The sequence below is a fragment of the Zingiber officinale genome, chromosome 4A (assembly GCF_018446385.1).
Source record: "Zingiber officinale cultivar Zhangliang chromosome 4A, Zo_v1.1, whole genome shotgun sequence".
Lineage (NCBI taxonomy): Eukaryota > Viridiplantae > Streptophyta > Magnoliopsida > Zingiberales > Zingiberaceae > Zingiber > Zingiber officinale.
Window position 1 is genome coordinate 130,828,886 of NC_055992.1, and position 15,646 is coordinate 130,844,531.

Consider the following 15,646-nt stretch of genomic DNA (forward strand, 5'->3'; position numbering starts at 1 on the left):
CTTACTTTATATTCATGATGAGCTTGTACAGTGAACTACCTCCATTGGCGCCACAAACATAAAGATGATAGAGTGGTTTGCGGGGGAAAATAACAGGTCGGCCTTAGCATATGAGTTTTTCCATCCAAGAGTGGCTAAAGTGGATTGGTTTTCGGTGATATAGAAGCCACATATTTTTCCCAAGCATAGGGTTACCTCTTGGTTACTTGCTCATGGAAGACTAAGAACGGTGGGCACCATCTCATATGAGTCCAACAAATTATGTGCATTCTGCCACCAACAAGATGAATCCAATAACTATATTTTCTTTGATTGTGACATTGTCAAGCCCCTACTTGATAAAGTCAAGACATGGATGGGTATCACTTTTTACATCACTGATACAGCCTCCTTTCTTGATACATTTCGGCAACAATACAAAGGTAAAGGATGACAAATGAAAGCAAGACATCTTACTCTATCTTCCATGATTTATCTCATGTAGAATGCACGTAACATGAGCCGATTTGAGAATATTATACCTTGCTTTGAGAAGATATTTCACAAAGTCCAAAATCATGTTTGGTGCTTTGTGGATATCAAGTAATTCTTTTGTAATGTGTGGTAATGTTTTGTGATATGTTCAGATGTCATACAAAGTCCAAGTTATGTTTGGTACTTTGTAGATATTAGTGAGATCTAGATGTGTGATGTTATGTATGAAGTTTTCTTAATGGTGTCTGATCCTGTCCGGAATTTGAGTTGGATGAAGGCCAGATGAAGTGTCGCTGGCGTTGAGGGGGAGGGGACTGTGATGCTTGTTAGAATGTATACTAGCTTTTGGTATAAAACATTTATCTAGAAATAAGAATCACATTGGTCAAATGTCTACATTTGTGATAAATGTAGTTGTTCAATTAATTTATATTGTAGATAACATGGTGTGTGGTGTCACACACAAAAGATCATGTTATCAGTACCTTATAAATTATAAACAGTAGCTCACGACCATGATGGAAAGAAACAAACCATTGGAAGGTCGTAGTGTAATTAGGTGTTAGTTTATCTTAACTATATAATTACACTAGTACACTAAGAGTGTATTGAGTAGGACCATTAGACGTCGTTTCTTTTATACTGACTTTATAAAGGAACAAAGAACTCAGTTATTATGGAAGTGTGTGCTCTTAATCCTAATATAATAACAAGCACATATATTTGATATTTATTTCTTTAATTTATCAATGGGTGAGATTTAGTTCGATGAATCAATAAGCCCGATAAGTTGGGAAATAATATCACTTATAGTGTGTGTTGTTGATTATAGAAGGAAACTGTGTCCTAGTAATCTAGGTTGAGAATGTCCCCAAGATGAGCTCATAAGGATTGTCATGTTAAACCCTGCAGGTGGACTTAGTCCGACATGACGATGAAGTTGAGTGGTACTACTCTTGGAGCTAGATATTAATTAAGTGAGTTGTCAGTAACTTACTTAATTAGTGGACATTTGTTATCTTAAACACAGGGAGACTAACACACTCATGATAAGAAGGAGCCCAAAATGTAATTTGGGATTGGTGTGGTAGTTCAATAATAGTTCTCTAGTGGAATGAATTATTATTGATAAAATTAAGTTGTGTGTTCGAGGCGAGCACGGGATGCTTAATTTTATCGGGAGACCAAAACCAATTCCTCCTCTCGGTCCCTATCGTAGCCTCTAGTATATAGAGATTTATACCCACCGCATACCCACCTTCTTACCCATCCAATGGGGCTGGCCAAGCTAGCTTGGAACCCAAGCTAGGGCCGGCCAAGACCAAGTGGATGAGTCATGTAGGCGGCCGGCCAAAGCTTGGGTCCCAAGCTTAGGTGGCCGACCACTAGAATATTAAAAGGGTTTTTTTATTAAAATTATTTCTTATGTGGATATCATGATTTAAAAGAGAGTTTAAAAATTAAAATTCCCTTTTATAGCTTTCTACAAAAGATTAAGAGAAGAGATTAATCTCTTTCCTTATTTGTAGATTAAAAGGATGGTTTTAATTTTTATTAAAAACTTTTCTTATTTGTAAATCATCCACATGTTTAAAAGAGAGTTTAAAAATTTGAAATCTTTCCTTATTTATTGATTAAAAGGTGGATTTTAAATTTTAAGAAAACTTTACTTTTTAAACATGTTCATTATTTAAAAGAGAGTTTAAAAATTAAATATTCTCTTTTATAAGTTTCTACAAAAGATTAAGAAAAGATTTGATATCTTTCCTTATTTGTAGATTGAAAGATATTTTAATTTTTAGAGATAACTTTCTTTTTATCCACATGTTTAAAAGAAAGATTTTAATTTATAATTTTTTTTTATTAACCACCATGAAGGGAAAAATTATTTGAAAATTTTTTATAAATTTCCGGAAGCAAATTAGGAAGTTTTAATTCTTGTGTGAATTAAAATTTCCTTGATTAAGGGATTAAAGGTGGCCGGTCATTATCATGATGAAAAGAAAATTATTTTTAATTAAATAAATTTTTCTTTTCAATAGCAAAAGAATTAAGGAAGTTTTTATTAAATTTTCCTTATTTGCCAAAGACCAATGATTATAAAAGAGGGGGTAGAGGAGGCTTCATGATAAGCAACTCTATTATTTTTCTCCCTCTTTTCTTCCTTGGGTGTGGCCGGCCCTTTCTTTCCTCTCCTCTCCTTTGTGTGGCCGAAACCTTCTCATGGTGGAGATAGCTTTGGTGGCCGAAACTAAGAAGGAGAAGAAGGAGAGAAAAGAAGCCTCTTTTCTAGCATCCCTTGGAGCATGGTGGTGGTGGCCGAACCTCTTAATCCTAGGAGAAGTTTTGATGGCCGAAACCTGTAAGGAAGAAGAAGGTGCTTGGTGGTTCTCATTTCGGAAGATCGTTGCCCACACAACGTCCGAGATTAGAAGAGGAATACAGTAGAAGATCAAGAGGTCTTTCTAAAAGGTATAATTAGTATTTTTCCTTTCCGCATCATACTAGTTATTTTTGGAAATAATACCAAATACAAGAGGCATGCGATTCTAGTATTTCGAATTTGTTTTCGATGTTGTGTTCTTTGTTTTTTTTCTTTTCCTTGTGATTTGATTGTTCCTTTTGGTTAACCTAAAGTTATTTTAGGAAATTAAATATTAGCTTTCCTTAAAAGGTTTTGTCTAGTCGGTGGTGGTTGCTCCCATATCCAAGAAGGCCATGTGCCTCGCCACGTCAGTACTGGGAACCAATTATGGAAATTAATATTTAATGGAATTAATAACTTAGGTCATTTGGATCGAACGTGTTAAGTTCCGCAGGAGATCCAAGTCAAAACCTAAAAGAACAAATAGATTAAACTTTGGATCAAACGTGTTAAGTTCCGCAGGTGATCCAAGTTTAATTTAAAAGAACACATGTTAGCTAGGGAAAAGTTCAGACCTTTGTACAAAATTTTTGTACAGTGGAACCATTAGGTTTTCCGAGTAGCAACCAACAATGTTGTGGTCGTGCGGGCTTCAAAGAACGGACCCCCACGTGGCCCTGAAGGACTGTTGGGCTTGAACCAGCGATACTAGAACTCTGTGCACACTCAGACAAACACACAGAATGTTAGAGGCCGAGAACCAGGGAAGAAGTCCCCGGAGAAGGCCCTCCGATGTTCAAGTCAGGTATTTTTTCCCCAAAAGAACAGTGTACGAAGGAAGAAGAAAAGTAGGAGACAAGTGTGCGAGTGAGCGTACCTGCGCAGGGGAGAGGACACCCCTTTTTATACAATAGTGTGTACCTTCTGGAGACTGCCTCCTTGACATACAGTAGTTGTTCTCTGATAGGTAGTTATAATTTCCTGACCCGTTGTCGCGTAGCGCCTTCTATCCCACTCGAATGTGAGCAAGGCAGCTCGGGTCAGTCTGCTAAGTGCTGATGAACAGACTGGATGGACGGAATGGTGCGACCCAAGTCTCTTTCTCCCTGCTATCCTGATTCAGACCCGACCAAGACTGATAAGTCTGTTTATGCGAGCTAGCTTGAGGAAACTTGACCGGTGAAGCCAGGTCAGGTTTCGCCCTGATCACGCGTCCTGCCGCAGACCTAGTTTCTTGACCGATAAATTCCGCCCTGGATTTATATGCTGGATGGCCCCGATTGGTCCTACTTCATATGTTGACTATCACGTCCCTTGACTTCTGACTGACACATCCCCTTGACTTCTGATAACTGAGCCCTACTTCTATGCATCGTTTCAGTGTCTTACAAAGTCATAAAATTCTTATGCACTTTGTAGACATCATATGATTATATTTTATTATTTTTGGGAGTATAATACATTTATCATAAAAAAAAAAAAAAAGTTGACTTCATAATTTGCCATTTAAAATTCAGCTATTATTCTTTAAATATAGCACTATAATAATTGACGAAAGGCCTAAAATGAAAATTAAATAGGCTCTTTGATAAATCTTAAATCTAAAAATTACATACGTCCGCCCTTTAATAAAATGCGAATTCTATAGGATCAAACTAGTTTATTGCGTACGATATCATCAATTATATACGTTGAATCGATTGTGATGTGATGCAGCCAAAGAGTTGTTGATTTAGCACATCTTGTGGCGAGCAAGCGGCCAGCAGCTCCTGCACAGGGAAGTGGAGATCCTTTGGAAGATTTCTGCCAGACTAACCCGGCAATTGTTGAATACAAAGTCTTTGAAATTTGAAAAGATTGAATCGATCGATCGACGAGGACTTTTCGATGACATTTTGGTTGATTTGTACTAGTTTTATTCTGAGAATTTGTATCGTCATTTTTACAATGTATTCATATTTAAGCCATTAAATTTGTGGCACTTTTCTAAATAAAATAAAGATGGAGATTTATTTTTAAACTTTTTTTTCTTCTAAACTTTGTGCATGTGTTTAGGAAAATGCTCTCGCGTAATACCCAGTGACTTCATCAGCGACGTAACGCCATGATACAAATTTCCAGGAAAAAACTATTATAGTACAAATATATTCATTTTATTATTGTCAAAACCTAACCCAAGATAATTAGTCAAGCTCATGTCTCTTAATGTCTGTCTTCATCTCATATTTTCCATTGTGTTTGCCTTGGAAACTATATTTTGATGGAAAAGTCCATTTTGACTAAACAATTTCAATCATTAAATGTCAAAGATAAACTATGTAATAATTTTCTTGAAGGTTACTAATTTGGATATAAAAAAGTAAGTTCCGTGAAAGATATTTTTCACCTTTGCCAAGGCTTCATAATTAATTTTTTTAATACAAAAACTGCTTATATGAATTTTGGACTTGCGACAAGGACTTTAAGAAGCCGCATTAAATTAGTATTCCACTACACGACAAATTCTATTGACTTTCTTCACGACAAAATCTACGACATGCCGTTCATACTGGATCCTTCGTTGAATGACTAGTTTGATTTTGACTTTGACAGTGACTTTATTTCACACGCATACTCATTCACCTCCTTTCTTGAGTCAACGCGGTGGGCCAATTCAACGATTAATTGAGTTTCTTATTTTCTTCTCCTTCAACGAAGAGAGAGAGAGAGAGGGAGTTCTCGTTGAATGGCCGAATGGCACGGCCGTTTTCTATTCAACAATTAATTCTGTAATTTTTTTTACATAAGTTAGGGACGGAAGAAATTTAAACCTCTATATTATTTATAAAAGCAGTTTATTAAAAAAAACTACTTTAATTCAAAGAAAAAAAATACTTTCTAGAAATATTATGCAAAAATTGACCTTACCTCAAACATTAATCGTAAAGATTGACAAGATTTTCAGTCAAACAAATCGACCTACCAAGAAGCATGGATTGATCAAAGCTTTGAATTGAGAGTTAATCAAGCCACTAATGCAAGGTTAAATATATTAAATCAAATACATGGCACGGGGAAAAACTAAAGGCAAATATAAAACTTTAGTTGATCATGAACTTCTTGATAAATATATATTACAGTGAATGAAGTAGATCGTTTTAAATTGGAGGATTTGAATTTGAAGTTCTTGAGGTACTTGTTTGTTCTTGAAATTCTATCTGTATAACACAAGCTATTAGATGATGTGAAAGTCAAAATTTGGAAGTAAAAAATGACAATCAAAACTGCTTCTTGTCTGTACAAAACAAGCACTTACCTACTTCCTTCCTCTCCTTTTCCTCACCTTCTTCCTTTTCTTGCTTTCCAGGGTCATCTCCATACCGAGAGGAAAGGCAGTGGAGAACTCGTTTAGGCAGTAGAGCAACACATATAGACACAAAGGTGACCTTTTTCTGATCATGGGGAGCTGTTTTGGTTCTCCTGTGAAGGATTTGAGCCCTCATGATTCCAGACCACCATCCGCAGGTACTTACTACCTCCTGTGACTTTCTCAATCTATGTCGATTCTACGAAGCTTGCATCTTTGGAACCCTAATTTGTTTAAAGGGGTTCCCTATTTCCTGGAAAGGTCACAACTTTTCATGTTGGCTTTATTGTTTGTGGCCAAGCTTTGTGCTTGTTTCCTTTTCCCTCAACAAAAATTGCTGGAACTGGCAAGCTTTGAGCTTTAGCGACCTGCTTCTATTGTCAACAAAGGATTATAAAAATCTGTTTTTTTTTTCTTCATCTGTTCTTGCTGCTGGTTTTAAATTTTCAGATATTCCTTCTTGCTAATTAACAGACCATGGCTTCAATTTTGTTTCCTTTTCTTCTCACACAGGCATGGGCAGCGGCGTCGAGAATGTTGAAGATGCATGTTGGGAAGGCCGGATCCTGGAGGTTCCCAATCTCCGGATCTTTACCTTTGCCGAACTGAAAAGTGCCACTAAGAACTTCAAACCCGACACAGTTCTTGGGGAAGGAGGATTTGGCCGGGTCTACAAGGGATGGGTTGATGAGAAAACACTGAATCCGACAAGGACTGGGGTTGGGATCACTGTAGCTGTGAAGAAACTGAATCCTGAGAGTGTGCAAGGGATGGAGGAATGGCAGGTCATTTGCTATATCATTTTGTCGTTACGATTAGTTAACAAGTAGAAACATAGAAAAAAAAATGAGGAGATTTCCTTTTCTTATGAGTTTTCTTTCATCAAAATGATCAACAGCAAAAACTGAAATCACTTCAATAAGTTGTGATTTTTTTTGGCTTTCTAGAATAAGTGAACTAGAAGTCACACTATTCCTACATAATTGTAAAGTGAAACAATCTGAAGTAGTCGATCGGAATCATTTATTTCTGTTACTGCTTACTTTGCTAAATTTTGTGCTTATCTGATCATAAACACTAGTTTGGTTTCTTAGTCCCTGCTTCTTAAATTGCAGTCCGAAGTGAACTTTCTTGGAAGGTTGTCACATCCCAACCTTGTCAAACTCTTAGGCTATTGTTTGGAGGACCCTGAGCTTCTACTTGTTTATGAGCACATGGCCAGAGGGAGCTTGGAGAATCACCTTTTCAGAAGTTTGTATTTGTTGCTCTTTCCAATTTAAAATTTTTATACCAACGTGATGCCGACTAAATTATGCCGATATGAGTAAGCTTAGCAATGACTGCAAAGTTGTATTTTGCATCTTATTATTGCTTGAACAGTTTAATGATCCTTTCTCTTTGAAACCTTATGATATAACTGTAAATTATCTTAGTTTACACACAAAGTTATTTGTTTTCTGAAAGCTGTCTAAACTTAATCTTGCTACTGACACAAGTTTTAAAAATCGAGTACTTTGATCATCGGCAGAAGGGTCAGCTTTTGAGCCACTTTCATGGGAGCTCAGGCTGAAAATAGCAATCGGTGCAGCTCGAGGTCTTGCATTTTTACATTCATCTGAGAGAAAAATTATATATAGGGATTTCAAGGCCTCAAATATCCTTCTTGACTTGGTACAGCACCAACCTGTTTGGTCATCCCCAACCTAATTTCTCTTCGATAAGAGATGCTGATGACCGATGCTTTTGGCTTATGCAGGACTTCAATGTGAAGCTTTCTGACTTTGGTTTGGCAAAGAATGGGCCAACTGGAGAACAATCACATATCACCACCCGAATCGTGGGCACCCAGGGATATGCAGCTCCAGAGTATGTAGCTACAGGTATCCACCATTTTTGTTTTCTTATTTTGTCAATCAGATTACTTTTCATGTAGGATATTGCACTCATCAGACGATTTCAATGCACTATTTTGACAGTTCTTGATGTTCTTGTTCTCGTTCACATTTAGTAAACATGTGTTTGTGTGACTAGTGAACGTAGACGAGTAAGAAACTCATTAACTGACTTGATTCAGTATTAACCTGAATAGAAAATGGTCAGGATTACATCTAGATAAGAGTTGATAATGTATTATTCAGCCCAATTTTCTATTGTTCGGATTTGAGACAAAAAAGGACTGATACCCAAATAATAAATCTTTATAAGGCAAACAAGATTTATGAACTAATTAATGTTGTAAAAGGTTTTTCTCAGTTTGAGTTCATTATCTGATGATTTCAATGCTGATAGATTCTTTGCTTTTTCCTGAACATTTCAGTCATATCAATTTGTATATTAAGATAAGCCTCTTGCTGTTCAGGACATCTATACGTCAAAAGTGATGTCTATGGATTTGGAGTAGTGTTGCTAGAAATACTCTCTGGTTTGAGGGCACTTGATAGCAGTCGCCCGAGCGGGCAAGTCAGCTTGGCAGATTATGCTAAGCCATTTCTTGTGGATCGAAGCATGTTGAATGACTTGATGGATCCAAAGTTGGACCGGAAGTATCCTTCGAAAGCTGCTCAACAAGCTGCCGATCTTAGCTTACAGTGTATCTCTTCCAATCCAAAAGACAGACCAGCCATGAAGGAAGTACTCGAGATTCTTGAGCGGATAGCAGACATAAAGAGAATACCAAAGGAGTCTAAACCAAAGCTTCCAAGCCAGAACAGAAACGGAGGTCTTGGCCCGGTGCACCCAAGATCACCACTTACTTTCCGGCATAGACCTGGAAATGGTGATTAAGATAGTAAAATTCTCCAAGAACGCGAAGACACGAAAGATTTGCTCTAGTTAATGCAGCTTGGAATCAATATCCAATTTCTATCCATGTTGACCTTGATATTTTTAAAACAAGGCTTATAAGTGCACTTCATTTCCATACAATTGTTTATAAGAGTTTGTAGGATTAAGTATATGAACACTAATTCTCAAAATGATTCCAATGTATTTTCTTCATTCTCTGAATTGATGTTCTTGGAATGGTACCATCTGTGAGTTACACAGGTATCTTGTTCATGATATGCTTATCTAGCTTCTTTCGCATTGCGTGTTCATCGGCTGATAATTTGTGTTAGAGCTTTCATGGTTGTGCATTGAATTGTCAAGAACAAAGAGCTCAAAGAACCAGAACCATGAAGACAAACAGGAAGTACTTATTGTACACAAACCTAGTGCAACTTTCACTGAAATCCAAATGATACAACAAAGCAGAAAGAAAGTCATTGGATCTGCCTATAAAATGGTGGCAAATACCACTTACTTTACAAAACTATACATGATTACAAACTCCAAATTTGATGCGGAAGGTCTTGGTGCGTTAGCAATTCAGCTGTAAGCACGAGAGTGATCGATACCTTCTTTATAGCTCAGCTGTAGTCCTGTGCTTCACCATGATGATCTGGTAGTTGGTAATTGAGCAACATGAAGAATGAAAAGTTTGATGGTGTGAGCATTTGATAGTTTGTAGACGTCAATGCACTCCTTAAGGTCGTCATCGCATGTCATCAGGATCCATTCGAAGTCATCATCGAGGTACTTGATATCCACTGATATCGAATCAGCTATTCCGAACCGGCGATGTATCTCCTGCTTTAAATCTTGGAACCCCCAGGCAGGATGTAGTCTGAATATAACTCTCTCTTCCCCACAAACTGCCTTGACCTTGAAAAAATCATGTTGATGCATTGGCAGAAGAGAACAATGATCCATTTGAAGCTCTTGAATTTGGGGCCCTTGAGTTGGGAGATGCAGCAGTTCTTCGTGCGTCTGAGCTTCTTCTACAGCTGCAACAAGTTCATCAGCTCTGTCACACTGCTGCTTTTGCTCACTGGAGCATCCCTGACTTGAATTAGAGTTTTGGCTGCACGACGAGCTGCAAAGGGAATTCGATCCAGAGGTGCGCGAGGCGAATCTACCTTCGATCACTGGGTTTAAGTTAGAGGATTCGGGCTGATCATGTGGCTTGAAGAAGGAAAAAGTGTTGTTCTCCGACCAAGTGGTTTTGATGAACTTCTCATACAGGGAGCTGAACTGAATGCCGCCGCCTCCTCCTCCTCCTCCAGAGCCATGGACTGAATCTATGACCACTTGCAGTTTCTTCAAGGAGTGACCGACTTTCTTGATCTTTCGAGAAGGCCATCGATTTATTCCATGCTGCCTACAGATTCTTTTCAGAGTCGTAGGGCACACTGAAAGCAAACATGTACAATTAGAATTAATGTTCATGTGAAGTATGTGCTGAAGAATCTTGGAACTCACAAGGCATGCATGATGGTGATGCTTACCTCCGAGGCTTTTGGCAGCATCCTTCAAGCTGCCAGCGAAATATTTCTGAAGCTCCTGCAGAGTGACAGTTTTTTCAATCTTCGTGCGTTTCTTATCCGTCAACTTCTTCGTATTCAGAGCACTAGATTCAGTTGAAAAAGAAATCGTATAATCATTATGGGAATCATCACACAGCTGCGTCGAAACGCTGAACCTCTCGCGTTCCATTTTCATATACTGCCCTTGCATGGAGGCTGGAAAAAGATTCTTCGATAAACCTTCTCTGGATTTCATCATTGTTTCAGAAAGTAAAGCCGCAGGGACATTTTTCTCCTTGTTTCTGAACAGAGAACTCGCGTCCTCTAATTCCCTATTCGTCACGACTCGCAAGGTTCTGCACACTTGCTGAATCGTGAGCATCAGTAGTTTCCGTTCTTCACTCTCTATGCAACCGGCAGGCAAGAAGAACTCCAACACAAAGTCGATTTTCCCCGTATAAATGCACCGGAGCCGAATCGCCACCGCGGCCCTCAAGTGGAACAACTTCGCGTGGTGCGACAGTGGGTACTCGATCTTGCTGAAGTCTGTGATGTTCGACGCGAAGCAGGGCTGATTGGTCGTAAATGCTCTGCCGACGACGCCTTGGCCTCTGAGCAAGTGGTGCTCGGAGCATGCTTGTTGAAATTCCGCCATGGTGGGATCCTGCACGTAGCAAGCATCGTCGACGGTCGAAATGCAGTCCATGAAGGTTTCGTCGGAGTGGCGGTTGCCCGTTTTGCCCTGCTGAAGGCATGAGATCCATGTTTGAGCTAGTGGCAGCCGGTGTCTCTCGCAGGCCGTCTTCAAGACCGTCTGGATCTCCGGTAAGGCGGCTCGGTATGAGTCGCCGGCCATCTGACAAAGAACGGATATGCGTGTTAGTGTGGCGATGGATTCAATCTGTTTTGAGAAGTTTATATTTGTAGCTCACTGTTAAACGGGGCACGCCAAAAACTTCAGAGGTCCTGAGATCAACAGCCTGCAATGAGATCGATGATAATAATAATAATAATAATAATAATAATAAATCAAGAGACTAACAAAAGCATGCAAGAACAGTAGTCATTGTAAGATCATTAGCACAAGCAAGCAACACGATGAACTCACCTGAAGAGCATTGCAAATTTTCTCAATATCCGAACTGTAATTGACCTTCTGCGTGGTCATCACCAGCTCCACCACCCCTAAGCAAGATCGATTCTCCTTCTCGAAGATCGGCAGTGCTATCGTGCCGCGAACATCGAACTGCTGAGCATCCCTCAGGCGAGGGTACTCATAGCTGCTGAAGAACCGGACGTCCGGTGACCACTCAGGCAACTTCTCCAGAAACACCCGGCCGGGCAAGCCCACCGCCTGATGAGAGCCCTCATCGGCCATGAACTGGTACCTAGTCGAGGCCGTTCGATAATTGGCAAGGCTCTGGCAAGCGAGATCTAGCGAGAAAGGTTGGCCATGAGTGGTGAGGATCTGCTTGTCCCCTCTCATGACAGGGATCCAAATCTGAACAAGGATGTGGCTGTCTCTATGCGATTCCATGATGTATCTAAGAGCATGGTTCAATCTTTGCTCGACAGTAGGCACTGGATCTTTGGTCTGAATCTGCCAGATCATGTCTGGCTCGTAACCGAAACCTGTGGAAGAAGGTCGAAGAACAGCAACTCGATCATCGAAGTTGGAAAAAGTGCTCAAGGGGGTCGACGATGTGTTTGTTTGCAAGAGTTCGTCAGAGCAATCGAGGTCTGGCCCTGATAACAACTCGTCCAGTAGGTCCAAATCAACCCCAGAATCTTCCATGAGAAGGCAGCAGGTTTAATCTTCAGAGCCCCATGGCCAGGATCTTCAATCAATCCATGCAGCAAGGAAGAGTAGAGAATTAATTAACACAGCATTCACAGAGCTAGAGATAAGAGAACAACAAACAAAAAATAAAGGAAAAAAGAAAAAAAACTGAACTTGTTGGCTTTCAAGTCTCCCCAAAGCTAGTTTTGGAGAAGCAGTATCTCCGTCCTCGCAGGTGAATCCGACGAACTGTGTGATCATGGAATTTGAGGCGGCTGTGGAATCTCAACCCACGCCTCGCCCTGTGGCCCACCATCAGCGCGGGGTGGAGGGCAGAAGGGGAAAGGCGCGGAGGAGAGAGCTGTCGTTGACCTAGAAGGAGATGCAAATTCAGATTCCTCATTCTCCTTCGGGATCTTGGGAGATATTCACGATTCACACAAGCAAAAGTTCGAGATTTTTAAATATAAGTATTTATTTAATTATGAGCAATGATATTTAGAAAAAAAAAATTAAGAAAATATTTAAAGATAGATAAAGAAATTTACGACCCACTATTTTATTTTTTTGGATCCACCATTTAATATGTTTATCTTTCAATATTTTCTTGAAATTCTTTTTTTAGCATATTATTTTTCTTTAATTATAGAGGTCATCAATTCGATCCCAAAAAATTTTATTGATCATCAGGATATTCTTCGATTCACTGTTTTTACAGTTGGAAAAAATCTCAAGGAATCTTAAAAAAAAATAGTCAAGATTTTGCAGGGAAATGAAAGGGAAACAACCGACGGCGGAGATCCATCGTTTGCTTCTTGACCTTGAGAATTGAGATCCACGGAGCGGCTGCTGATGTTACTGCCAGTGGCACTTGGCGTCACGTGGTGGTCCTAAGATTCGCAAGAATCTTGCAAAATTTACTGCTAAAAAAAGACCAATGATTGGTTTGCACATTTTCCTTAAATTGGAAACAAAATTCGAGAAAGGTAAAGTAGATTTTATTGGAGTAGTGCCCGAATAGTTATATATCTAATACGCAACACTAACTAATATATAATATATATTTATATATAAATTAAGTTAGTTGTCATGTCATTAACATCATCGGCCACTCTTGTAAATATTTAAAATATGGAGGACCAATGGGATGAAAAATGGCTAATGCAGTTGGCTACGGAACACAAAAGCCTCAAATTTGACTTTGGATTTCGAATAGTGACTTGATCATGGCAACAGATGACAAAGTCAAAATAAAGAAACAAATGAAATGAAATGAAATAATTGGTTGTGCACAGATCCATCAGCATCGAGTATGTGTATACCTCATTCCAGAATTGACGGTCCAGATCACACTTGCAATTTTTTAAGTAGGGTCAGATTTTCCTAAATTTTTTAAAAAAAATTTCTGACAAAAGATAGTTCAGCACGCACAAGGCGAACTACTCCGATATAATTTTAGAAAATTCAAGAGTGTTTTTTCTTAAATTCCTAAAAGTAAAAAAGAAGAGGAAAAGTTTCTTTTCTACTTATATATAAAAAAAATATTAAATATAATATTAAATCTGGGATGGCCGATTCGATACTATAGAATTTTTTTTCACTTACAGAATTTCAATATCATGTAAAATTTCATTTCTACTGTTAGATCATCAGTTGAGTGATTAATTGATTGTTTAATTACATCATTGACAATAATTAAGTAGTAGTGATATGACTCATATACATTTCTTGATTTATTTTGATAATTAATGGGATATATTTAATCAATTTCTAAATTTTGAATTTTAGAAGGAATCAAATGAATCCAAATATTCGAGATTCTTTTTAAAAAATTGAAATTCTAAATTAATCCAACTGAAAATTTCAATTCAATATCAATTATTTCCATTTAATTGATATTCTGTGGACCACAAGTGAAGTATAGCAAATCATCTACAGCATTGACAATTACTTGTCAACTTTATTAAATTTAATAATTATAATTTCTCAAGACTCGGCAGCTTAGCGGGTTGTCCTCCCACCATCAGCCGCCTAATTCAAACTATAATCTAGATGAGAATGTAAATTAAAGAGGAATTACGATCAATTATGATCAGAATCCCGTGACAATTGTGGAGTGTTTTTATGGATATGGACTGGAACAATTTTATAAATATGGGGCTGCCGAATACCTAAAAGTAATAATTATTAAATTTGATAAAACTAATAAGTAATTTAATATTATAAGAAATATTATATCAAATGTTATTGAGGATCTGTTCTTGGTATTTAATCTTTGTTTTTTTTTATTTTTCTGAATTATATAAATGTAGATTTGCAACTTTAATTATGATTTACCGATGCTCTTTAAGCATGAAATAGTCTAAATCTATAGAAAAATATATATATAAAATTTGGAGCGCTTATTAGGAATTTTTTAACCTTATCAAAATAAACTTAATTTGGAAAAATAAATGTAATTTCTTATTAAAAAGAAGCATTCCACTATATTTTGTATATGAAAAGAATTTGCCCAATAATTTTTAGTTTCCTTAAAGAAATTATGGAAACTTTATTCATGGGAAATAAAAAAAAAATCCCTTTCGTGGGAGAAAAAGGTCGGTAGGCTTCCCAATAGGAAACCTAAGATTGCTCATCGGGGGCCCAAATAAGAGGGGCCTCGAAATAATAGAGCTAATTGAAACAATAAAGTAACGCCTTCACTTGAAAGTTGTCGCGAAATGGTGGCAAGTCACATTCCATTTGGAAAATAAATAAATTAATTAAAAAAAATAAGTACATGAGATAAGTTTCACAACATTTTTTATATAACATCTTTTTTTCTATAGCCTTTGAGTCTAATAAGCAAATTTAAAAGGAATTAATTGTACCCACTTTATGTTATTACTTTAATTATCTATCTAATAAGCTAATTAACTTTCTATAGTTTTTTATATAGACCTTTATGTTATTACTTTAATCCTTTTATTAATGATGAATTCAGATAACACCCAATTAAATGGATCTAGTTTTATAGAATTTTTTTTTAATAAATTAGGAAGTATTAAGATGGATCATCCAGTATCTCATAGTTATGTATCATATTTAGAAAAAAAATTCTTACAAATATATTATAACTGAAAATCAAAAACATAAATATTTTAGTAACAATTTTACACCTTTTACTCACCATAACGATATGTAAAATTTTACTGCAACTTCACGTTAGGTTCTTGGTTCTATTCTATTACATTGGTTTGACTAATTAAGTGGATGCCAGCGGCAGAGAAGACAAATTTGGGTGGTTTATGCACCCTGAAACCCATGATGTGGACTTGTATTAATCTTCAACTTCTATT

General features: G+C 37.5%; 2 protein-coding genes across 2 annotated transcripts; one reads left to right on the forward strand and one right to left on the reverse strand.

Moving 5' to 3' along the window:
* The first annotated feature begins 6,138 nt into the window (after nucleotides 1–6,138).
* LOC121971225 (probable serine/threonine-protein kinase PIX13) lies at nucleotides 6,139–9,191 on the forward strand. Its single transcript, XM_042522382.1, has 6 exons — nucleotides 6,139–6,343; nucleotides 6,699–6,970; nucleotides 7,301–7,436; nucleotides 7,714–7,856; nucleotides 7,942–8,065; nucleotides 8,545–9,191. The coding sequence occupies exons 1-6, from the start codon at nucleotides 6,277–6,279 to the stop codon at nucleotides 8,967–8,969; spliced, it is 1,167 nt and encodes a 388-aa protein (XP_042378316.1). The 5' UTR covers nucleotides 6,139–6,276; the 3' UTR covers nucleotides 8,970–9,191.
* Nucleotides 9,192–9,377: 186 nt separating this feature from the next.
* LOC121971226 (protein NLP1-like) lies at nucleotides 9,378–12,735 on the reverse strand. Its single transcript, XM_042522383.1, has 5 exons — nucleotides 12,483–12,735; nucleotides 11,637–12,366; nucleotides 11,461–11,508; nucleotides 10,511–11,384; nucleotides 9,378–10,414 (listed from the first exon to the last, which is right to left on the reverse strand). The coding sequence occupies exons 2-5, from the start codon at nucleotides 12,321–12,323 to the stop codon at nucleotides 9,612–9,614; spliced, it is 2,412 nt and encodes an 803-aa protein (XP_042378317.1). The 5' UTR covers nucleotides 12,324–12,366; nucleotides 12,483–12,735; the 3' UTR covers nucleotides 9,378–9,611.
* Nucleotides 12,736–15,646: the final 2,911 nt, after the last annotated feature.